Below are 25,230 nucleotides of genomic sequence, written 5' to 3' on the forward strand. Positions count from 1 at the left end.
ACCGTGGCCGCGCTCCGCGGGGCGCTAGTGCGTCCGGTGCGGCGGCGCATCGAAGCGAAGCGGCGCAGGCGCACACGGACCTCGGGGAGGCGCTTCGCGTCGTCTGCTACAGCGCTGGAGCGCGCCGCTCTGGCTTTGCTGTAAAGTACGCTTCGCTAGACCCAGGTGACTGAGCGACCGAGGCGGCGTGGCGGGAAGGCGCACTTCACTTACTGGAGCATTTTCCAGCTAGTTCGGTCTACAGCTTGTGAACAGCCTGCTTAATCAATACACATTAACAGAAACAAGCTTATCACCACATAAATCACTTAGCATGTTTTTATAAGTGATGAGGGTAAAAATACAGTCATTTCTTCGCGCTCTTTATTAGGCTGGTGCCATTTTATTTTACTGTCACAGCACTTGGTGTAGTGCATACCGAGAAACCTATTAGGCGCGCTCTTCTTCGTTGGAGTCATCATGTGTTGAGCCTATAGCGCGCCGTTTCGCGCATGTCTTGATGCTAGAACGAATGTGCTTAATTGTCCTGAAAAAGCAACCGAAACCCGCAATAAATTCCACAGAAAGTTAGAGAACAATTGTTCAATCATGCATCGTCATTTTTGCCATCGATTTTACCAATAAGGAGGGCTATAATATTACTTCGACAGCAACTAAGAAGCGACATCCGCTACTTCGCGACTTTCTTATTGAGGCGTTAACGTCGCTGGTAGGGGTGCATGGAGCGCTTTACGCGATGTTGGAAAGGGCTCTTCCCTGCATAGCAACTGATTTGGCGGCAGTTTTACTCCCCCTTTTCCTCTTTCTACGTCGTATTTTTGTTGTCACAGATTGGTTAAAATTGCCGAAACGGTGCCGGTCCTTTGACGGCAACCTGACGTGAGAAGTCGCATTCTTATTTAGAGGAATCGTCGGTCAGTTATTTGATTACATTGATTAGGTGGAGTGAAACATGCGGCGCCATCGTTTATTTAGTTGTTTGTTTTTTCTCCTTGGAGTCGATGCACGACGCATGCGAATGCCCTTTCTGTCCGTTTTGAATAGGTAAGTGAATGGATGGATGAATGGATGCAAAACTTTAATAAGGTCCTGAGGTACGCGACTCAGCGCGCTGCGGGCCGCTCTCACGTTGGGACAGTCATGCCTTGCCCGACCGCGTAATTGAAGTGGAAAATCTATAATCTACATGTCTGTTTTCTAGCTTAAATTACGTCTTGCCGGGTAATGAAGTTGTTACTCGCTTGTATTTCATTTCAGTACTTCCTCGGAGTAGGTCATATGTATATTCTCACTAGCATATAATTGTGCGGTATGCGTCCCGAAGTGGCACATGGCCTCTGCGTTACGCCATATAGGGGGGCATCGGATAAATTTGGAGAAAAGGAGGAATTGATTTCTCTTTTTTTAGGGGTTAGGGGGGTGGCGAGGCTGAGTGGGTAAAACCCAAATATGAATACGGCACAGGAACCCTTGCCTTGAACAAGCGATGCTGTTGCAGTCGTGGGGAAGTGGCCGGTCCGTGTGTTGTACGAACGTGGCCACGATAATTAAACCGGCGGTCATGAGGCCGGCCCGGTGTCGTCTGCCGACAGCATGCCGGTGGTCAGCCAACGGGCTCGACATTTCTAAAAGCCAAGCCCGATTGCTATGTTCGGGCCAGTCTACTATTTAACTGACCATGGGCGTCAGCCGGATCTACCACCGAGCCCCCCCCCTCCTCATTTTTTTTTTTTTTGCTTAGGTCATGCTACTCCATTTTAGCTTAATATGGTGATGCGGTGCTGCCAATGGCTGCTCAAGTGAGTGACTGGCCGCTCACGAGTTAAATATTCTGGGATGACTCGTCAAATCGAAAGACACCAGAGGTGTTTCCATTAAACGCATTTCTATCGACTTGCATGATGAATTGCATTTTGTTCGGTTGTCGGTTGCCGGGGCACTTCGGCGACAAAAACGCTGTAACAGTGCAGGATTTTATTTCCCCGGTGCACTTTCAGAAACTGGCCATGTCGCGGGTACCGGAAAAAGAAAGACGACGCATTGTAGATCTGTGCCTACAAAACTATTCTCAACGCGTTATATCGTAGATGACAAAAAGGCCACTGAATACTGTGAATCGGATAGTTCAGGCTTGCAAGAAGGATGGAAGAATTGTGGATGCTCCCCGTAAAGCCCGGCAAAGAGCGACCACTGAAGCTGAATACATGACCATTGTTGCGGCGGCTGCTGCAAACCCGACCTTTATCGCTCGGGAAATTAAGAACAGCCTCTGGCTGGGTGACGCCTCTGACATGACTATCAAGCGTCGCCTCTACGCCCCAGCCTAATAAAGAGCGCGAAGAAATGACTGTATTTTTACCCTCATCACTTATAAAAACATGCTAAGTGATTTATGTGGTGATAAGCTTGTTTCTTTTAATGTGTATTGATTAAGCAGGCTGTTCACAAGCTGTAGACCGAACTAGCTGGAAAATGCTCCAGTAAGTGAAGTGCGCCTTCCCGCCACGCCGCCTCGGTCGCTCAGTCACCTGGGTCTAGCGAAGCGTACTTTACAGCAAAGCCAGAGCGGCGCGCTCCAGCGCTGTAGCAGACGACGCGAAGCGCCTCCCCGAGGTCCGTGTGCGCCTGCGCCGCTTCGCTTCGATGCGCCGCCGCACCGGACGCACTAGCGCCCCGCGGAGCGCGGCCACGGTGAGCCGTGTTCACCCTAAGAGTGGACGAGCCTGTACATGATTATGTTGATCCCTGTTGCTTCACGAAAAATGTTGAAGAAAAGGCATAGACCAAGGCAAGTATGTTTTTTGGATAGTAAAGGCCATCTTAGCTTTCCGGCAAAGAACACTGTATCTTATCTTGAAGTCATAAACGTTGCGCACAAAACAAAGCGGCATGTCTCTTGATTTAGTAGCCGGGTCGCAAGCTGCGCAAGCGTGTTCTATAACTGGGCGGACGTTTGAGAAGTACAGAATTTCTTTCAGTACTAAACTTGTATTCCAGACGTTTATTCGAAGAACGTTTAGTGCTCGACTCGCCTTCACTGTCGCAACATGGACATTCCAAGATAAACTTTTATCGAGAGCCACTCCTAAATATTTGTGTTCCATTACGACAGAGAGAATCAAGTAATTCATGTCATAATCAGTCACCAATGTTGTTACATTATTAGTAATCGAATGACGTTGTATTTAAAGAAGTTAAGCTTCATGTTCCACGTCGCAGGCTAGGAACGTACAGAATCGAGGTCCCTTTCTAACAGTTTCGAGTGATTCATAGAGCTAATTTATCAAATAAATCATGTGCGGTTGCCCGGACATGACTGCAAATAAGGTCAACAAGGTCGTTTAGACAAAGCAAAAGCAAAAAGGCGGCTAAAGACTGAGCCTTATCAGACTCCGTATATAACTGTTACATGTGACGAAACACCCACCATTCAGAACGACGCACTGTTTTTCGGTTCGTAACATAGGATTCAAGCCACCCAAATATGGCAGCAGGAATGTCAAGATTAGATAGCTTTACTAAAAGAAGAAGATGGGATACAGAGTCAAGCGCCTTTCTAAACTCAAAAGATCGATTTGACTACCTGAATTAAATGCAGTGGCAATGTTATGTGTAAATTCAAGTATTTGCGTATCACGCGAGAGACCCTTTAGAGAGCCATGCTGCTCCTGAAAAAAACAACATTTGTTAGACTTCTGTAAATGACGTGTTCGAAAATTTCGCGAGACCTACGCGTTCAAGAGATAAGTCGGTAGTTTGTAAAGCTTGACTTGTTGCCCTTTTTGTGAGCTGGAACAATGTTTGCTGTTTTCCAGTCAAGAGGTAATTTACCTTGAGATAGACATAGATTTTTCAAATATGACTGTTCAGAATAGGCTAAATGAAAGGGCACTTTTTTTTTTTCAAAACTAAGTTCGAAATATTGTCAGCGCCGGCAGCTGAACCTAGTTTAATTTATTTTAAGGGGGCACGACACTTTTCTCTTGAATGGCTATGTTGCCGAACTCTCAGATTCCCCTGTTGTTGTGGGTTCTGTATGCAACATTTGGGCATGGCGAGAGCATGTAATTCGAAGTATGGGTTGGAATAGTCAACTTTGCTTCTCTTAACTGCGGCAAAACTGGTACCATTAGTAACGTATAGAATGGCCATTACCGCTTTCTTATTTTTCTTGACGTACTTGCGTACAAGCTTTGGGTTAGTTTAAACATTTTTAACATTCTCCCCTACGTTGCGCAAATGCGCATTTTGTGCTGTGCGTGTACCTTTCGCGGTTCTCTTTCCCAGTTCTTTCATCTTATGCTGCGTGTCAGCATCTGGCAAGCGACGGTGACTTCGGCATAACATTTCACCTTTTTGACGTAGCCTCGAAGTTCGTTATTTAGCCAGGGTTCAGCTTCTCGAATTTTCACTGATGACATTCTCGGTGGAATGAAAGAGAAAGTCTTGCACGCCGCGCTCTTTTTCAGTGTTGCCTATGTTTCTTGTTGAGGTGCGTGCTATATAGGGCGTCTCAAAAAATTCAGAGGCGATTAAGTGGTAAATGCGAGAGAAATGCGTCACCATTAGGTCGCACCGCCTTGAAGTCCCGGACCCGTGATTTAAACCGCGTTCACCACAGTGCAACGTGTTGTTCAGGGGAGCTCACTCCACACACGTTCTACCTCTTGAAGGCGGGAAGTGCAACTGAAGGCGGCCAAGAGCACACCACCATTAGTTGTACTATATATATACATATATATATATATATATATATATATATATATATATATATATATATATATATATATATATATATATATATATATATATAAATATATATATATATATATATATATATACATATCAGGCACGTACCCAGGGGGGGGGGCGGCCCCCCCCCCCGATATCAAGTGGCATACCCCCCCCCCTCCCCACCCACGCCACCACTCCTCACACATTCCTAAAGCGCCGCCAGATCAATGTTGAGACTTCGCAGCTGTTCATCGGTCAGCATTATGCTGCCTTTTTCACTCCTTTTATATGGCGGTAGTTATCGGCATCTCTTGTAATGTGAAGGACAGTTTTCTCGTAGATTCCGCACCCGCGCGATTAACTCGAGATGCGTTCAGTTGTCACCATCTATTGAACCGTCACGCGCATAGCTGTTGCTTTTGTTAGTTCAAGCTTCTTTGTTTAGGCTGATCCTGGGACCAGGAGAGGGATGCGGCTGTTACTCAGCTGGTCTGTACTCTCATGGAACGAGTTGCGGCCGGAGAAAACGCCAATTGCGTTTAACTTATCCCTTTGCTTTTGCTTCATTGTTTCCTTGCGTTACGGCTCGCCGCGACGCTGGCAGATGCCCGGAATCATATACACGTGATATGGGTTAGGTAAGGTGGGAAATAAAATAATGTGAATGAGCGTCCATCCTGAAACCCTGACAACCCTTAAACCCATAAGCAAGATGACTGTCGCCGGTTGCCTCGTCTGTTTTTCCCTAACTGTATAGCACTTTTCGTGCAAAATTGGCAACTGGAAACAAAAATTGCAAGGAGTTGAGAAATTAAGCGATCTACTAAGGGGGAGAGCCAAGGCAACTACCAAACTGCAAGCAAAAGCAAATAATAAAAAAGTTAACCGTTGTTTATGAGAATATTTATGGATCAACATATTTTTATTTAAAAAGGAAGTAGAGAGAGAGAGAGAAAATGATAAATGAAAGGTAGGGAGGTTAACCAGGACTGAGCCCGGTTGGCTACCCTACACTGGGGAAAGGGAAACGAGGACGGAAAGATTAAAGAAAGAAGAGAAAGTCCACCGGGGATATCGTTCAGTCACTCAGTCCGGATTACAGACGCTGACTCAGTCCTGTATCTTTCAAATATCGCAGCAGCGCTTTTGTGGCCTTCTGTAGCTGCGATATACGAGGCCATGGTCCCAAGATCTTGTTCAAGGTGAACGGTTTTCTGTCTAACTGGTTGAGAGCTGTGCAGAGATCTTGTCTTTCATTTTCAAATGATGGGCAGTAGCACAGGAGATGGAAGTAGAGAAAACTCCGCCGGAAGTGGAGAACAATTACTTGTTTTGAATGACGCTTCTACAGTTATCGGTCGAACCACCTCACGTAGCCACTTCTCTGCTGTGCTTATGTGGGTGTTTTTCTAACTTTTCGCAGTGAGCGCAGTACGTCTAGAATCGCAGAGTCCTGCGCTCTATGCGGTTGTATGGGACTGGCGGCCGCACAGCGTTACGCAATTCGCGGAACTGTCAAAACTGATCAACAAGGCGGAAATAACTGATATTCGAAACTATAACATGAGAAAGACTGAAGAAGCCGTAAAAAATGAACGCAGCCTGAAATCAGTAAAAAAGAAACCTGGCATAGGAGAAACCATGATGTATGCACTAAAAGATAAGAAGGATAATATCATCAGGAATCTCGAAGATATAGTAAAAGCAGCGGAAAAATTCTAAGCTGACCTGTATACAGTACCCACAGGAGTCACGATAGTTCACTTAGAAACAGTAATGAACAGGATACAGAAACTCTCCTATAACTAGCGATGAGGTCAGAAGGGCCTTGCAAGACATGAAACGATGAAGAGCGGGAGGATAAGGTGGAATAACAGTCGATTTAATCACGGGTGGAGGAGACATAATGCTTGGAAAACTGGCGGCTCTTTATACGAAGTGTCTATAGGCTGCAAGGGTCCCGGAAAACTGGAAGAATGCAGACGTTATACTAATCCACAAAAAAAGGAGACATTAAAGAATTGAACAATTATGGCACCATTAGCTTGCGTCCAGTATTATACAAAATATTTACCAAAATAATCTCCAATAGAATAAGGTTAACACTGGATTTTGTCAACCAAGGGAACAGGCTGGCTTCAGGAAGAGATACTTTACAATGGATCACATCCATGTCATCAATCAGGTTATCGCAAAATCTGCAGAGTACAATAAGCCTCTCTATGTGGCTAATATAGATTACGAAAAGGCATTTGATTCAGTAGCGATACTAGCAATCGTAGAGGCACTACGTAATCAAGGAGTACAGAACGCTTACGTAAAAAGCTTGGAAAATGTTGCTACATGCGTGAGGTATTTGTTTGTTTGAACGAGGCACGTAGGCGCCATCACTCCAGAAAAGAGGAGGAAGAACGAGCTGGGCTCGCGCTGTGAATCTAACCGGTCAGCGCTGCAACCGTTGTAGTAAATATGTTCTGCAAATAGTTTCTCGTCTTACTGACTCGTCTTTCGCGTTAGAATATATACAGAGGTTCTACAGCTACCTTAATTCTACACAAGAAAAGCAGGGAGATAACTATAGAGAAAGGGGTCAGACAGGGAGACACAATTTCTCCAAAGCTAATCACTGCGTGCTTAGAAGAATTCAAGCTATTAAATTGGGAAGGCTTAGGAGTAAAGATCGACGGCAAATATCTCAGCAACCTTCGGTTTGCCGATGACATTGTTCTATTCAACAACAATGCAGACGAGTTACAACAAATGATTGGAGACCTTAACAGAGAGAGTGTAAGAGTGGTGTTGAATATTATTATGCAGAAGATGAAGATAATGATAAATGGCCGGGCAAAGGAACAAGAGATCAGGATGGCCAGTCGGCCACTAGAGACTGTGAAGGAGTACGTTCACCTAGGTCAATTAATCACAGGGAACCCTGATCATGAGAAGGAAATTAACAGAAGAATAAAAATAGGTTAGATTGCATACGGCAGACATTGCCAGCTCCTGACTGGAAGCTTACCATTATTTTTGAAAAGTAAGGTGTGCAATCAGTGCATTTTGCCAGTGCAATATGTCCAGTGCCAATGCATTTGCCTGTGCATTTCCCAGTGCATTTTGCCAGTGAATATGGGGCAGAGACTTGAGAGCAAGTTAAGGACCACGCAGTGAGCGATAGAACGAAGATTGCTAGGCACAACGTTCAGAGAAAGAGAGTGGTTTGGATCAGAGAGCGAACGGGTATATACGATATTCTAATTGACATCAAGAGGAAAAAATGTAGCTGGGCAGGTCATGTAATGCGCCGGCTAGATAACCGCTGGACCATTAGGGTTACAGAATGGGTACCAAGAGAAGGGAAACGCAATCGAGAACGACAAAACACTAGGTGGAGCGATGAAATGAGGAAATTCGCGGGTGCTAGTTGGAATCGGTTGGCGCAGGACAGGGGTAATTGGAGATCGCAGGGAGAGGCCTTCGTCCTGCAGTGGACATAAAACATGATGATGGTGATGATGATGATGGTGATGATGATGATGATGATGGTGGAGGTGGCGCCCCCCCCCCCGAAAAATATCCTGGGTACGTGCCTGATACATATATATATCCTACTACGTGCCACAATGTTCCGATCACGGTGGCAAGTAGTAGTACGCTATGCAGCGTCCCGCTTCACCAACACCATATGACTGGCTTGTCACAATTCGAAAACATATACTTATGTCCACTGTGATATTTCTAATGTGCACACTGTATTAAAATTTCTTAACTACTCACAACATGGGCCTGTACCACCCTTATGTTCCGCTGTTTCATCTCGAGACACCAACCAATCAGTGCAAAGGTGCACTCTTCTGTCTTATATAGTGCCCGATTATGCACGTTTTGATAATATCGATTCCACCATGCTGCCTGCTGTAATTACCGCAGAGAGTGCATACCTCCTTTCTTATCGTTTCATGCACAGCAATTTAGCAACATAATGGAATCAGATGTTCTCGTGAATGGCATACGTGGGCAGAACTTGATTTTCCCTCAAATGAAATGTAATGCGCGTTCGTTGTTTTTCTGAGTTCGATAGCTTTTAACATCACACTACAATCGTCATTATTCAATATTCCGCGTAGCCTCTGTGCCCCATATACCGAGTCACAAAGGTTTAAATCGCGTTGGTATTTACTTGTTACCCGTCGTGGTAGCTTAGTGGCTTTGGCGCTGTGCTGCTAAGCACGAGGTCGCGGAATCAAATCCCTGCCGCACTTGAATGTGGAAACGTCCGTATACCGTGCATTGAGTGCATGTGCAGTAAAGCACTCCGGGCGCTCTACTATTCGAATTTGGTTTTGTTTTAGTTCTAAACCTACTGGAAACCAACTGCTTCTTGGCCAATCCCCCATAGTGGATATGCGCCAGTGTTTAGAAACGAAACACGACATCAACTATACTAAGCGGACAAGGTGCCGCTCCTTACGCTTCTGCAATAAATGTGGCCGCGCTCGCCTTCATTGGCGGCGTGAACATTTTGGCCACGCATACGAGTCGGATTCAACCCTTAAAGTCTCTACTTCTATGCCAAGAATACCACGTCACGCTGATCGACGCAGGTCATTCATCTCAATAAATTACTGGGCGGTGCGACTTTAAAATAAAAAAACACACACACTGTACATGTCAAATATTGTTTGGGGACAAGATGAGCCCCGAATGGAGAAACTTGCTTTATAACGTGTCTATGGGTCCGCCTGCCTGCTTACACTTCATTGATACATCTCATTAGTCTAATGCGTGGGTGGGGGGGCGCGGAGCATGGGCATATGTTTATCGCCTGATTAACAATCAGCGAACAAACGCACTCCTACTGGACTACTCAGTGATCAGATAAAATAAACATTTTTTGAGCCAGGCACAGCAGCACTGCTCTGCATCATCATTTATGCATTTGCAATAAAATCAATTGATGCAGATGCATTCTCATCGCCTACCACCCAGAAAAACCTACCGACACATCGATGACGTTCTTGTGAAAGTGTTAGACAATAAACGGCCCTGGCGTAATTTTTTCTGGCGCAGAAAGCGTGGGCATTGGTTAAGCAATTGGCGGACTCTGGGCCAGATCTCCACTTTCTTTTCACATAACGGCCAATCCTCTCTCACTAGCCGCCGCAGCCCAGTGACTATGGTGTTGCCCTAGTGACCTCAAAGTCGTGGGTTCCATCCCGGCAGCGGCAGCCGCAAGCCGATGAAGGTGGAATGCCAATGGGACAGTGTAACGTGCGGTGGGTGCACGTTGCAGGACCTCACGTTGTTAAAATTAACGTGGGGCGCCCCACTCTACTGCACGCCTCGTAATGAGATTGTGCTCCTGTCGCTCAAGACACCCAGGAACTTCACTTTATTTCACCATTCTACTTTAGTGCTCTTTTTATTGTAATGACTACGTTGCGTTGCTTCGCAAACAGCCTTGTTGAGAGCTTCGTATCGACCTGTGACTAACCCTGTTTCTTTGTTGTTGTTTTTCTGTCGAATTATCTCCATAGAAAGCACATTGCGCCCACGCACCGAGCGAAATGAAGACCAACCTGAGCAGGCCGTTGAACGCGACGCGCCAGCGCCGATTGGGCGCCAAGCACTGGAGCCTCAGACCGGCGGCCGAGAAGCAGCTTCCGGTGCTGCGGTCGAGCGTGACCTCCGTTGGCAGCGAGTAGCGCCTTCCGTCTCGGGTGTACAGGGCTAGCCAGAGCTGGGCCACGTGATTGCGAAGGCGGGACACGCTCAGTGCCAGGCGGTCGCCGTCCGTGTTGGCGCCGAAGAAAAGCACCTCGTCGTGGCCCTGGGCGAAAGGGCGTCAGTTTGGGCACGTGGCCCTTCCTATTCCGCACCCTAATTGGGGCACGCGTTCCGGAAGCACGTACAGGTTCAAATAACGCTTTCAGAAAAAATAGATAGAATAACCAACGTGGGGATCTCTTGCATTGTGGGAATTAGTTTAAGTGAAGCTTAGTGAAGTCCAGTGGTTGCTAGGAACGCTGTTCTTGTTCAGCGATAATTTGCACGTGTCCAGCACGCGACAAACTTGCACAGATTCCCGGTGGAAAACGCTTCGCACCACACAAGTTTGTCAAAGGTTCTTGTGCGAAATATATATTTATATGTATTGCTTTATTGTATTTTGTTTTTCTTTATTATTCTTAGGCTTTATTCTTTGTTTAAAGCTACGGAGGTGAACACGAAACACTCCACGAAAAAAAAAGGTCTAAGGCGTTGGCAGTCTTTCTTGCTGTTGAGTCTTCTCAATTCCTAACTTCATAATCCTGAAGCTATTGTCCTGCCAAAAAAAAAAGGAAGAACAACATTCGCGCTCTGTCGACAACAATCTTCATTTACAGCTTACTGTCTGAATGGGGCTTCAAGTTTCATTTCTCTGGTGAACTACGCCAGCATTTGTTAGGCTGGTTTATTGCTGCTAATAGCTAATGCTAATGCAGATTTGTCAGCGTATTTTTTCACTGAAAGCTTAATCATCAAGCCCTATAAAATTTCCGTCTCTGCTGCGTATTTCCCTCGGCATCCAAGAGCTCAGCTTTGAAATATTTGCATATATTATCTTGGCAGCGCTGTTCAAATACCGGGTAGCTGTATGTACTTACGATTATGCAATAACGGGCAAGTGGCTTCTGAATATTTAAGGCGCTGACACAGCCACTTCTAGTAAAGTACCACCACGCAGGGGGATATTTTGAGTGAGCATATATAATGACAATATGGAACCCCGCTATTTCCATACCTTTTTCCCGCCACAAACTAATGTCACAAATATTAAGCATAAATGCGCGAACTAAATAAACAACTATACAATTATTTTATCCAGGTCCAAGTTTCATATGAAGACAGGAACAAAGGCATCTTTCACCTGTGGTAAATGTGGTAAATCTGTTTGAAAGATAGCTTGCAGTTTAGCCAGTTGGGGAAAATTGTTCCTTGGAACCGCCAATTACCATGTGTACACAGAAAGGCGACAAAGACGAGCGCATCGTCTGCTCTTGCTTCTCATTTCCGTGTATATAGTGTGCGCCTGTTTGTGTAAGAATTCTGTTAACGGGAAGCTAAGTCGCACTTGCCTTCTCCAAGTGCTGCCTTTGTTGTGGACATTCCTTCGACCACTCTAGCGGTGCACAAACCGCTCCGCACTTTACGACGTCATCGTGCTTTCCAGATTCCAAGTAAACGAACCGTCGACCCTTCCTCCGCAGAAGGTACGTGAGGCGCACCACAGCCACCAGGTAGCGGAGCAGATAGGCCAGCCCTGCATGAATACAAATCCGCTGGTGAATGTGCACAACGTCAGTGCCTCAAATACTGCAAAAAATGGCTGTTATCCGTGCTTTGTAGGACAACGTAATATCAGGTGAGTAGCGCGACAACCGTATAACTGTTAGAAAAACGAAATATGCAGTCTGGCTGTTCTTCCAAGTGAAGTTTACTTCGCAGTAGCCAAAGCGCCTGGCAAGAAAAGAAGAAAGAAGCTTTGCAACAAATAATTACACACACCTGTTCTGTCTCTAAAAAATATTACTTTTCTTGATAGGGAATCTAAAAGGGAATCTCGAGCCTTAGTCACATTTTTTTTCATGTTGTTGCCCTTCTATATCTCAAATACGGGATTTCTTTTACCATAATGGTTTTATACATCATAAGAAGACTTAATTTAAAAAAAGAAAGATGACGTATGGATTAGCTGAAGAGTGCGCCGCTCATCTAACACTCCACAACTGAATAAATCAGACAGTAAATATAGATGACATAGGTCTAGACAACGTATGACGGTAAAACTACACGATACGTGAAGTACCTCAGGTACCATGCCTCTCGCGGGAAAGTTTCGGGAGAAGTGGACAAGAAAACTTTGTATGTGCTTAAATGATATACAGAGCCTGTACATGTACAAATACCTACATGAACAGCGCAAGCACGCTAGCAAGTGTCATGAAATCAAATAATACACGATCATCTTCCAGTTTATTCGGGCCACGTGAACATTCCACCATCTCTGTGACCTGCCGCGGTAGCTTAGCGGCAACAGTGCTGCGCTGCTAAGCACGAGGTCGCCGGATCAAATCCCGGTGGCGGCAGCCGCATTTTGATTGGGGCGAAATGCAAAAAACGCCGGCGTCCCATGCAGTGGGAGTACGTTAAAGATGATCTCCTGGTCAAAATTTATCCGGAGCCCCCACTACGGCGTTCATCATAATCGAATCGTGGTTTATACGTGTAAAACCCCAGAATTAAATTTACCGTCACAGTGGAAAGTGCACGTGCACAAATTGTGTGCGTGGAAGAGCTCTGTTTAATGAATGCGTTACCAACAACGGTGCCCATGGTGCAATAGAAAATGTCGCGCAGCGAACGTTCTTGGTGATAAAATTGAGAAGCCTGACCATCCTCCAATGTATTAAAAGAAAGGAGCTTCGTTACCGTTACGGGCTACTTTGGCGACACGTAATTACCTAGGAATCCGTAAAAGCTAAGGAACGTCCTTTCCTTCTGCGCCTTGACTTAGTGACCACACAAGTGATTCATAATGTTGTCTGGCCAGGAAGCTTTCATTAACACCATTGCTATAACTTGTTTCCATCACGAATAAATTTGTGTGCGGACACGCCTGGAGCGAATGATATGGTAATTAAGGAAAGGCAGCGAGGTTAACCAGGACGCATCTGGAAAATAGTTTCTGTATACCTATAGGCTGCATCCATGTCTTTAAATGTGTTCTCCCCACACTAACACACTAAATGTATTCTTCCCACACTAAATGAACGAAGGAGATTGGTTCATTTATCCCCAATTGTCCTTTTTCGCCCTGGACGGGCGCTTACATTGTTCACTTCCACTTCCTCATCCCGACAATCAGCTGACAAGTTCTAATCGCCGAATTCAACTGATTGAGCCGATGGCGAAACTGTATTTGCGCTGTCGTTCAGCCCACATTCGCCCCAGGAGTCGAGGACACGTAACAACGAAGGCCGAAGGCTAAACAGTTTCTCTTGTACTGATACATTATTGCGGCTTCACAGCCTCCCAGCGCGCGATGTTTCTGATAAAACTGAATGTTGGCCTAAATGTGACCCTAACAAAGCTGGCCTCTCTAAATATAGCCTCATATTTCAGTCGCTCTCAATCAAACTATTATCGCTGCTAACGTCGAACTTATCGATGCTAGTGTTAGTGCAAGTCATTTCCACCGACTGATGTTGTTTTACAGCACAACTCTTAGGCTCCTGCCCTAACGAGGGTCCCGAATCCGGCTACATTGACGTCTTCAGGTAGCACGTGTGGGTTTATTGACCAGCTGCCTTCACCAAAAAAGATCACGTTCTCGTGACGCCTGCGGTAAAAAGGACGGTAAAAAGGACGCCGCCATGGTCTGTGGGTGGTGGCGCTGGCTAACACTCCCAGGGTTCTACTAGGACACATAAATACCCAAGAAAGTGAATGCGGAAACGGCGCCATGGCAGCTCAATTGGTAGAGCATCGCACGCGAAATGCGAAGGTTGGGGGTTCGGTTCCCTCCTGCGGCAAGTTGTTTTGTCATCCCCTTCAATGTCCATTAATTTATCGTGTCTGTATTTCATTTATTAAGCACGAGTAATTTCCCCTATGTTGTGCTTGGTATCAGTGTTTGTTGGCCTCTTACAATACGAGTATATATATATATATTGATAACGAAAATATGATCACTTAGGAGAGCACATAGTTGAGCTAGTCGGTTGAAATGCATACTGGAAAAGCTTGCACAAGGACAAGCCGAAAAAAACACAAGGACGAGCGCTAACTCAATTGAAGTTCATTCCAAGCACACACACGAATAAATAGGAAAACCGACACAGAAACAAACAAGGCTATCATTTTGAACACCACGTATTACCCCGTGTATCTGATTGAGTTGGCCAAGAACCAGAGCTCCTTATCGGAGAAGCGAACAGAAGTCTGACTAACGCACTTATCTCCGCTGATACGCACTTGGAAGGCTTCCATGAGCTTTCGCACGAGATGATGCCTGTGCCTGAATAGGGTTGTTGTTTTGGCGAAAAACAGTTTGCATCGGATCTTTTTCTTATCGTTCTTGCCACACGTGCGGCAATGTTTGGGGAGGTTATCAAGGGAATCTCCTCCAAGTAATCTTCGGTGTTCTCCTAGTATTTCATTACATACACCGTACATTAACGTACATCAGTGTGCATCAACCAAACCGGACGATGCGTTAGGATGACTTTGGACGCTCCGAATTCGTCGAAGAATCAACAGCCGTTTTCCCTCACCTAGGGATCTAAGGAGGACAGAGCGTTTACAACCAGCCGTTGTCAGCTCTTCAGTGTGCATTCCGCTTTCAGTCATGCTAAACTGATGAACTGCAACGTTCTCATCTAGATACTGTACATAAAACCCGTATTCCTCGTTCTCGATGAGAACAAGTCTCTACCTTCAACAAAGTCCACAGCGTCGATGCATTGGACGACGGCATGGGCCAGCTACCATCTAATCCATGCCCGCCCCCAACCCTTACAACGTAAAGAAAGAAATAAATAGAGAAAACGGCGTGAAAACTACCACGCGATGGCGATGAGGCAATGGGGAGACGCAGACCTTCTATCCTGCCTCCTCTCATGCTCCTCGCCGCAGCTGCGGCGGCAAGACAAAAAAACGTCGCTACTATCACTTTTATTCAGGGGGGTTACGTTTGGTGCTTCGGAGGCCCCGAAATTAGCTGTAGTGGCGTCTACGTCAGCATCCAAAATCAAATCTTAACTGCACGACGTTGAGTAGGCGGGGCGTTCCGGGCGCGCCCTCCTCCGCGGTGGCCTTCGCTGTGTGATTGAGAAGGAGCCAAGAACCGCATAGGAGACGTTTGATTGCCAATGACACCGCTTCTGCTGAATGCATTGACGTACTTTTTCATTCGAAAGCATAATATGCCCAATGAGACGGAAAATATGGCGTCCTGAATTAACATCCGGTGGTACCTGTACCATACCCACGTGACCAAGTGATTACGTCACGTTCTGGCACTGCGAAATCCCTCGGTGAACAGCCACGGCGTCGGACGGACGCCGTGGCCAACACTCAAAAAAAGAAAAGTTGACTTTGCCCAACTCGAAAATTGAGTTGACTCACGTTCAAAACCAACCTGACCCACTGGCAAAATTGGCCCACACCCAGAATTCGAGTACCCACCCCACAATATTGACTTTGCCTAGTTCCAGCACCCGACCAAGCGAAAAGTATTCTGCTGAAGAGTCATACTGCTTTCGCATTCAACGCACCTAAAGAGACTTCAGGGCTTCTGTAACTTATTGCGCGTCTGGCGGCACAGTATTTCTGAAACAGTCGATTTTAACTTGGGATGCATTCCTCGACTTCGATGAAAAGTGGTTCAGAACCAGTTTAAGAATTTGCCGCGTGCCACAGACGTTCCGTCGCTGCCAGGGCATTGCTGATTCCGTCCGCCCAGCACTAGCTGCCTTGCGTGCTGCTTCGCGCCGACATGTTACTCCCGAGTTTATGCTTGAACTCCTTTGGAGCAGTCGTCATTGCTCACGTTCGAACGCGCGGCTCACACCCACTGTGTTGGGATCGGCCAGTAAATGGGTGGATGCTATTGCGCAAGTGCTGTCGCAAAGGTTAAATCACGTGTTAAAAGAAAAGCAATGATGTCGGGGAGCATCAATAACTCGTATTTGAAAAGCACACAGAAGAAGGAAGAGAAACAAATTTAACAGGGTATTCGCTTGGACTCCATGAGAAATTTCTGGATTGCGAAGCAGACATCTGCTACTGAATCCCAAAGTAGCGCACACCTAAGCGCCACGCTAAACCTTGCTATCGCTGTCAATTCTTCGCCTTTCGGGGAAAACCACGTCTTTTCTTTTTTCTTTCTTTCTTTTGTCCGCCCTCTCAAGTGCGTACTTGTTGACGGCACGAGTCAAGATAAAGCGCGTGGAACGAAAGGTAGGTTAGTATCGATGGCGCCGACCCGTCTGTTCATAGGAAACCACAAGACAACTAAACAGCAGAGCGAGGAATGCCGACAGACTTCTGTGTATGGATTGTATTATTCGGATGAATGGACATAGCGACATAGTTTATATGCAAGCGCCTCAGGTTAATAATGTGAAATAATGCTATCGGCACTGTGTCGGTAACTATAACTGCGGCCTAGCTAATTGCGTTAGACCCATTTGTTCCTCGCCCATCGCATACAGCAGGATTCAATGGTCAGTTACGCTTGTTTTTTCTGTTTACGTGTACACATAGAAGGTGCATTGGTTGGCTGCTGCGCCTGAATCTCTGTTCAGTGCTAAACACTCCGCCATTTATAAACTGCTCCCTCATGAGAACATCTCCTAAACATTTCTTCTTCCTAGGTTTGGAGGATGGTGAAAACTCGAGAAATCATTTTTTTTCTGCCTCAATTACAAGAAGTCAGCGTTGCTATAGAGTTGTACGATCCATAATTAACTTTTCACACGATGGTGTTGTAAACGTCCCAGGATCAAACCCTGGGCGTGTCGGCCAAATTTCAATGAGGGTGAAATCCAAAACTCCCGTGTGCAGTGGATGCATTGGGTTCACAACAAATAACCACACTGTGTCAAAGCAATCCAGAGTCGCCCACTACGATGTGCCTCATAATGAAATCGTGGTGTTAGCACGTAAGACGCAAGAACTAATAATTAATTAGTTCGGGTTCTGTCATCGAGAGCAAGTTCCATCTACATTATTTAATATTCGCTCAAGTAAACGTCATAAACGGCGTTACCTGCGCCTGTTTGACTGGCTGAAGTCGCCGACAGGGTTGGTGCACCCTGCTGGTTATCGCTGCTCTGATATGTCAGCGGCTCTAGAGTGCTCCTGACACACGCGTATCCAGAGCTTCAAATCTCAGTGATATAAAACGCACAGACTCTTACGCGTATTCTCTCCACTTTACTCATGTCAAGCAACCGCACTCATTTAAAACCTCCCACACCCGGTCATAGAAACGTACCTGGTGCTAAAATACAAGCTTTGGGTTCTTAACACAAGTCAACCATCGACGTTTCGAGACAACTGTCTCTGCATGCGTGATTATCCGCTAAAGAAATTGCGCCGATGAAGAACAAAATAAGGCACCTACCTTGGTCCATCCATATCCCTAACGCGCGCTCGTAGAGGTGCCAAAGTAGAGCCCCCACAGCGGCCGTGAAAGCGGCAGCCGCTACCGCCATGGCTTGCGTCTGATGGAATCCTCAGTAGGGTCTGCGTGGCCATCACAATCGGCCAGATAGGACCTATTGGCAGAGGGTCGGACGTCAGCGATGACAGATAGGGTCAAGCTGCTGCTTGTGGGGGAAGAAGTCACCGCTCCGCAAAAAGGTCAAACAATGTCGAGATACTGTTTGTGCGTGGGCGAGCACAAAGATTGATTGATTGATTGATTGATTGATTGATTGATTGATTGATTGATTGATTGATTGATTGATTGATTGATTGATTGATTGATTGATTGATTGATTGATTGATTGATTGAAACCTTCAAGGTCAATCTAGGTACATTTGTAAATATTACAGCGGAAGGCTGCCACGTTGTGCTTTCCTGAAGTTCGAATTTTTACAGAAATATGATGGCGATAATTCACAAATCCTTCACGTCAATCCACTCAGCAATTTTTTTATGATGACAAACAATGAATAATTTTACCACGTGTTCAAATGCAGTACAATACAATGAAATGCCACGTTCCTCCTACCGAAGGCGGGGGCGACTATAGACAAATGCTGCTTTACAGGTGGCTTCAAACAAGCCCGATATAAATCGATCGATTCGAATGCCAGTTTTTCTGCGCCTTGGTGAACATTTCCTCGGGAATTATTATGCTGACATCATCGTGCGCTATCTGAAATGACAACCGCACTGTATATATTTATCATACTTGACCATTTTTGGCAGATAAGGAAGTAGGGGGAGTTGGATTAGGGAAGCCGAGCGAGCCACCGGGGCACCGCGGCTGGGGCCGACAGGTCACCGGATGGTTGGCTACAGGGAGATAACTAACCAGTACAGATTGGGGAGCGTGCGTTTTCGCCCCCCCCCCCCCCCGTACACCCATCGCTTAAAAGCAGCATGCAGTGCTATGGCGCCTCCTTCAAATCAATACGCATCCAAATATGGTGACTTATAATCGCTATCATTTGGCCAATTGTAAATTTTTTCAAGAAAGGGTAGACCAGGATCACATTATCTGGCCCTGCGCTCCGGTGCCCCGACAGAGCCAAAAAATTAAGGATCGGACGCAGTGGGATACCGTGCTACTCAGCTCGGCCCGCCAAGAGTAACTTTTGGCCGTCCAGCAGGCCGAGGATGCCGGCAGAGCCCAAGGACTTCTGGCCGCCATCTAGGCGAAGTTACACCCCCCCCCCTCTTCCCCTTGTCAATGTGCAGGAAAAGTTATTTCTCTCTCTCTCCCTCTTGGGAGTATGGTCGGGACTGGTCTGCAGTGGTTCTAGCACTTCTTTAATAAAAAGACGCAAACTGAACACAGCATATAGAGGCTGCAGCGCCAGATCAACACAGACTAGACCACCTTGCTTGCACAGAAAAGTTCATCGAACTCAGTAATTAAGTATGAGGAGATCTCGGCATGTTTCGTGACCTAGAAACTCTTCCCTTGTCAGCCTAAATATTGCAGTCAAGACCAAACCAGGTGCCCGCTGCAACGAGTAACAACAAACGCTCCATGTACAATAGGACTTTAGCCATTCTGACCTCCGTGAAGCTGCTGCTTTCCCACTTTTTATGGGCATCACTATGGTTAGTATTGATGCCACCAAATCTTCATAATAATTTTATTGCATGATTTGACTTGCGAAAGTAGTAAACAAGGAACGAGGATCTTATTTTGTATATTTCCATATTTTTAACTCTCAGTACTTAAACTAAAAGTAGCTAATCATTACTTTCATTCGTGTTCATTGATGTGCTTCTTTAAAGTTTCATACAAGAATTGGCAACATTGCCTGAGCAATAATTATCCGCTATACATCCATTCAAAACACCAACGATCAGGACATAACGTTATGTAGGCCAGCATAGTTGCGACTAGTACTTCCTGAAATAAGCTGTTAAAACGTATAACCACCGAGAACGAGGTCATTGCTAGCTGTAATTAAATAGTTAAGGAGCTGCTTAATGCATTCACTTGGTCTGTGCCGCTGCTCAATGAGCCTCTAGCCAACTTGGGTCACTGAGTACGTGCCACTAAGTGGGCGGCAAGCGAGGGCACAGTTCCCAGCGTTCGCAGGCATCGGCGCGCGTCCCTTCTGGTCTCGAAGGCCACGCGCGGACGTCTCGGCATGATCGCCAGATGGCGCGGCATCTCCAGAATGAAACGCGGGAGAGACGAGCCCGGTTGCCGCATGACGCTTCATAAGCCTTTGCACACACCACAGTGCCACGTATTTCGGAGGCCGCGTCTAGGCTACATGTCGCCGAGTACACTTATGGAAGCATGAGAGAGCCAGGGTGCAGTTGTGACGAAAAAGGTCATCAGCACTATTATGGCCAGTGGAGCATCATCACAGCCGAGACATACTTTACTGCTTATCTATGTTATCACACTTCGCACTCGCTCAAGTACTTCGCCGCAGTGCTTTCAAGAAACGAGGTCGCGAACCTCTTTATCGGTTACTGCGAATGGAGAGCTTGTTAATCGCATTATCCTGCCTGTGCCGGTCAGGAGAGACTTCCGCTGACAAAATTATCCTGAAGCCTCTTTACTACGGTAAGACACTGGCACAAGCTGATCTCCAGTTTTTATAAAGCGAACCCATTGCATCATACTGGAAGAAATCCTCAAACCCTTCCCGCCGCGCAACAAGACAGCGCTTCAAAGACCTGTAATTAGCTCACCTTGGTCGAGTCATATTCCCGTGCCTCGCAGGCAGAGTTGCTTCAGTATCACCGACAGGGTACCCGTAAGCGCCAAGGCCATCACAGTCATTGTAGGTTTGCGTGGAACTGACCTCTTTCCCGCGCAGACAAACCCACGTGAAATCAACTGCCCAGAATGGCGCAACTGACTACTGAACAACAGGTTTGGGACAGAGGGCGTCAGCTGCCGTATCGTCGGGAAAAGTGCGCTCGGCGGATACGTGTACTGGCAAATGTCTTCGATGCTTCCCTTGACCCTCTGTGTAGGTATAACGTATGTCTGTAAAGCATGAGTTTTAACTTGTATCGCAGTGACATTTTATTATTAGCGCTTCTTTTTTTCGAAGTAGCGTCCCCCATGACACCCAGAGGAATATATCTTGTTAACTAAATATAATATTTTCTCAATAAACAATAAATAAAAACTGCTATCAAGTATGACAGGGGATGACAAGTGCTACTGGTGAGATACTATTTGTTTCCGTGTACTCAATCCTTAATTCACTCTTACTTGTATGACTGCAGCTTCTTGCGACCACTTGAAGGTTATTTTTTGTTTGTTTCTGCTTTGTTTTCTTTTGTTTTATTCCTAAGCACTATCTTTAAGAGGAAGCTTGAGCTGGAGGCCAACCCCAATTCCTGCATCTAAATACATGCAGAATAGAGAAATACTTTGACGAAACAACCACAGGAACAATTTGAAATAAATTTGTTGCATTTGAAAGAAAATGTTAAACTACAGACATTTTGGGCAGCTAAATCTTGATTTATTGGATGCAATATTTTACTAAAAGTCTGCAAATTTGGTACGTTTAAGTAAAGGGTTAGAATTGAAGCAGAAAGCTTAAAAATCCGTAACTCCACATCAATAAAACATGTCGCATTTATAAATGAGAAGAAGGGGGGTTATCCGAGGGGCACGATTTTTACCTGTTAGAGAATCTGTTAGAGAATCTAAGAAATTTGATACAAGAATTTACAACTTAAGTGAAACGGTGATAATGTTTACGAGTACGGAAGTATTGCAACGGTACTACTCAGAACTTCGTGTTATATTTCAGAGCTGTCTGTAACGCACGAGCTTCATGGTATTAGACGTAATATTCCATGGACTCTACAGAAGTGTGATATTCCTTATTACATCGTAGTTACTGAGTTGCAAAATTTCTGAAATTCTGAGTAGACTAATTTCTTGGTAAGTTACTAATATTGAAGTTTTTTTTAAAAACCATTCATGATTTTAATATAAAATCTGCTTCCTACTATCCCTAATGTCTAACTACGTCCTTCTTCTTCTGTTATTTTGATATTACATTTTTTTATTGGGACCTCTTCAAATTGGTGCCGTGGTTTCTGAAACATATGGTTTCTCGGCTTACACGTAGCAACATATGCACTTCCGAGCTAAAGCTTCCTAGTACGAAAGGATGGCCGCTGAATTCATGTTATCATAACTTATCACTGCGCTAGATAGAGTGAGTTTGCGCGATATAACTATTATTTACAGAAAAGAAGTGAACTCAGCTGCTGTGCTCCAGTCGGCTCTCGGCACTGGGGAATATGTAAGGGGAGGAAAAATATCGGGATGAAGGATGAGGAGGATAAGGGAAGGAGCCCATGCTTATGTCCAACCCAACAACGGCTTTACTACAGCAGCTCATCCAGTCAGTCAGTAGGTTCGGTTTTCCTCCAAGAGTGGCTCCCGTGTTGTGTAGGCACTTCAGCAACTTTTTCATCGTCTGTCTTGCAGTTGTTATACGAGGCATGTGCAGCGCCTAGCGCGCACCTGGCTTGAAAACTATCTAGAGTCTGTCTCTCCAGCATCTATGCTGATCAATTAGATAATATTTGTTCAGCGTTTCAGGCGTCCGGCAAGGCTCCCAGTCAAGACTATTCGACTGCCCGGTGAGATGTTCATAGCGGCTGGTAAAAGGAACGCCCAGGTTAGTCCTACGGTGGCGAATGTGCCTGACTCCACGTAACCTTCGGTGAAATTTAGAATTTATCATCTCGATTCAATAGATTCGTGTGTCTGCTGACGTTTTCGGCAATTCGCCAGCTCTGTCGTTTTATGGATTAAAAACATATCTGCGAGATACAGCCCACTACTGAATTATGTGCCATCACCTATGCATGCGGACTGCGGATCCGGATCATGAGACTTAAATAATCAGACGAATAAGAATGTGCTGGGGTGCGTTTGGCAGGCATTCTCATATCATGAACAGCAGATTGCCATTATCCCTCAAGAGAAAAGTTTATAACAGCTGTGTCGTACCAGTACTCACGTACGGGGCAGAAATTTGGAGGCTTACGAAAAGGGTTCTACTTAAATTGAAGACGACACAACGAGCTATGGAAAGAAGAATGATAGGTGTAGCGTTAAGGGATAAGAAAAGGGCAGATTGGGTGAGGGAACAAACGCGAGTTAATGATATTTTAGTTCAAATCAAGAAAAAGAAATGGGCGTGGGCAAAACACGTAATGAGGAGGGAAGATAACCGATGGTCATTAAGAGTTACCGAATGGATTCCAAGGGAAGGGAAGCGTAGCAGAGGGCGGCAGAAAGTTAGGTGGGCGGATGAGGCTAAGTTTGCAGGGACAACATGGCCACAATTAGTGCATGACCGGGGTAGTTGAAGTATGGGAGAGGCCTTTGCCCTGCAGTGGGCGTAACCAGGATGATGGTGATGATGATGACGACGATGATGATGATGATCTATGCATGACGCCGTGCGTGGTCGCAATATAAAACAAAGAATGAGGACTGTGTGCAATTGTTATTAGAATCCTCCATGACTTACATAATCGGTGAGTCAGTCTCATACTGCGATTAAGAAATCCCCATTTGCTCGAAATACGAGAAGGTCAACCTCGCCTCACTGTCAGCGAGTCCGTTACCAGCCACGCAACCGTGACGAGGCACTCACTGAAACGCTATAACGTGGCCACTTTGCTGGGCACGGTAGAGAAGTTCTGCGATGTCTACCACGAGGATGTCATATGGTTAGTTTCTTTTTTTAAATATCATGTTGCCGCCTGCAACGCTGATTCCAGATGACAGAGGACGTTCAGTTCTGAGGGGCCTGAGCTTTGAACGAACAAGCAGCCTTCCGTGTTGCTGCGAATTATCCAACCATGCATGTATATGTGTGGTAAGTTGCGGGACAGCAAACGCTGCCGCTGTGGCAGATGGTGTGACCGAATCGTAGAATACTAAATGCACAATCCCATTACATGGGTTCTACCTAAGGTGTCTCAAGTTGTTTGAAAAAAGAGCTAGAAGACACGACGATTGGACGAACGGTGTTTTATTAGCAGTCACCTTGCTCACGCCATTGAATTTTTTTATCATTCATTCGTCAGGTAGTCAAAATTATTTGCCTAAGTTTTTGATTACTTGCACAATTACGCAAGCTAGAAGGTCAAATTGCGATTCGCATTAGAGAACATCATACCCAAAACTTTCCAGCTCGCAAGATTTTTCTGGCTTATTTTTTCTACATTTGTAAGTTGTGACGCAAAGCGTTCTACTTCGGCGGCAGCTGCGTATGGCGCTGCAGCGCGGATTTTATCTTGACAGTGATCTGCGATGGGGGCACAGTCCAGTCATCTGAGCGCACCGACGGCCGATAGCTTCGTTCGCGCAATGTTCTCACCACTTAGTTCGATTTGAGGCGAGAGGCCGCACGAACGCCTATTCGTTTCCTCACAGCGAGTTTCCGCGGTCACAGAGTAGATGTGTTCATGTTTGCTTGTGCAAGCGTGGCACCATGCTTGTTAATTCAGTTAGTACGCGAATTTTACTAGTTTTTACAGCCGAAAATACTAACCTTTCTTATTGTAAAGCAATCTACTAATTTGCTATCACAATCATTTATTCGCCTTTAAGGCGATACTACGAGTTTAAGGCTTCATAATTATATAATTATATATTTAAAAATGCTTGGCATAACGTTACGAAGCAGAGAGAGACAGCGGTTTGCATCAGATAGCAAACGGATATAGCCGATATTCTAATACACATCAATAGAGAAAATGCAGGTGGGCAAGTCATCCAATGCGCAGGTCAGACAACCGGTGGATCATTAGGTTTACGGAATAGGTGCCAGGAGAAAGGAAACGCAGTACGGCAGAAGTCTAGGCGGGACGATGAAATTAGGAAATTCGCGGGCGCTAGTTTGAATGTGTTGGCGCAGGATAGCGGTATATTGGAGATTGCAGGGAGAGGCCTTCATCCTGCAGTGGTCATAAAATAGGCTGATGATGAGGATGATGGTGATGATTATTGCAAAGATTGAGAAAGCTCTAACTGATGAAATGTGAACAGTATCAAAAGGCCACTACAGGCGTTCGAAAAGAACAGAACGCATGCAGTGTAGAGTAGACAAGTGTATGAGTTGATTAACTTTATTAACGTGCGTTAGTATGGGGACGCCGCGTAACCATGTGAACAATTTTATAGGCCGCTACACTGATTGCGCAACGTGTGTAATGCCAAACTACGACAAAAGCTGCTCTGGAATGCTAGCAAT

At 45.6% G+C, this 25,230-nt stretch overlaps 1 protein-coding gene across 3 annotated transcripts in view; it reads right to left on the reverse strand.

The window, feature by feature from the left end:
• LOC139054767 (rifampicin phosphotransferase-like) overlaps window positions 1-18,011 on the reverse strand; it is a 247,928-nt gene extending 229,917 nt beyond the window's left edge. For all 3 annotated transcript variants that reach the window (XM_070532366.1, XM_070532364.1, XM_070532365.1), the window contains exons 1-3: window positions 17,903-18,011; window positions 11,850-12,034; window positions 10,311-10,561 (exon numbers count right to left, since the gene is read on the reverse strand). In XM_070532366.1, the coding sequence (XP_070388467.1) occupies window positions 10,311-10,561; window positions 11,850-12,034; window positions 17,903-17,993 (527 nt within the window). In that variant the 5' untranslated portion in view covers window positions 17,994-18,011. The remainder of the gene's footprint in view (window positions 1-10,310; window positions 10,562-11,849; window positions 12,035-17,902) is intronic.
• Window positions 18,012-25,230: the final 7,219 nt, after the last annotated feature.

The sequence above is a fragment of the Dermacentor albipictus genome, chromosome 1, assembly GCF_038994185.2.
Source record: "Dermacentor albipictus isolate Rhodes 1998 colony chromosome 1, USDA_Dalb.pri_finalv2, whole genome shotgun sequence".
NCBI classification, from domain to species: Eukaryota; Metazoa; Arthropoda; class Arachnida; order Ixodida; family Ixodidae; genus Dermacentor; species Dermacentor albipictus.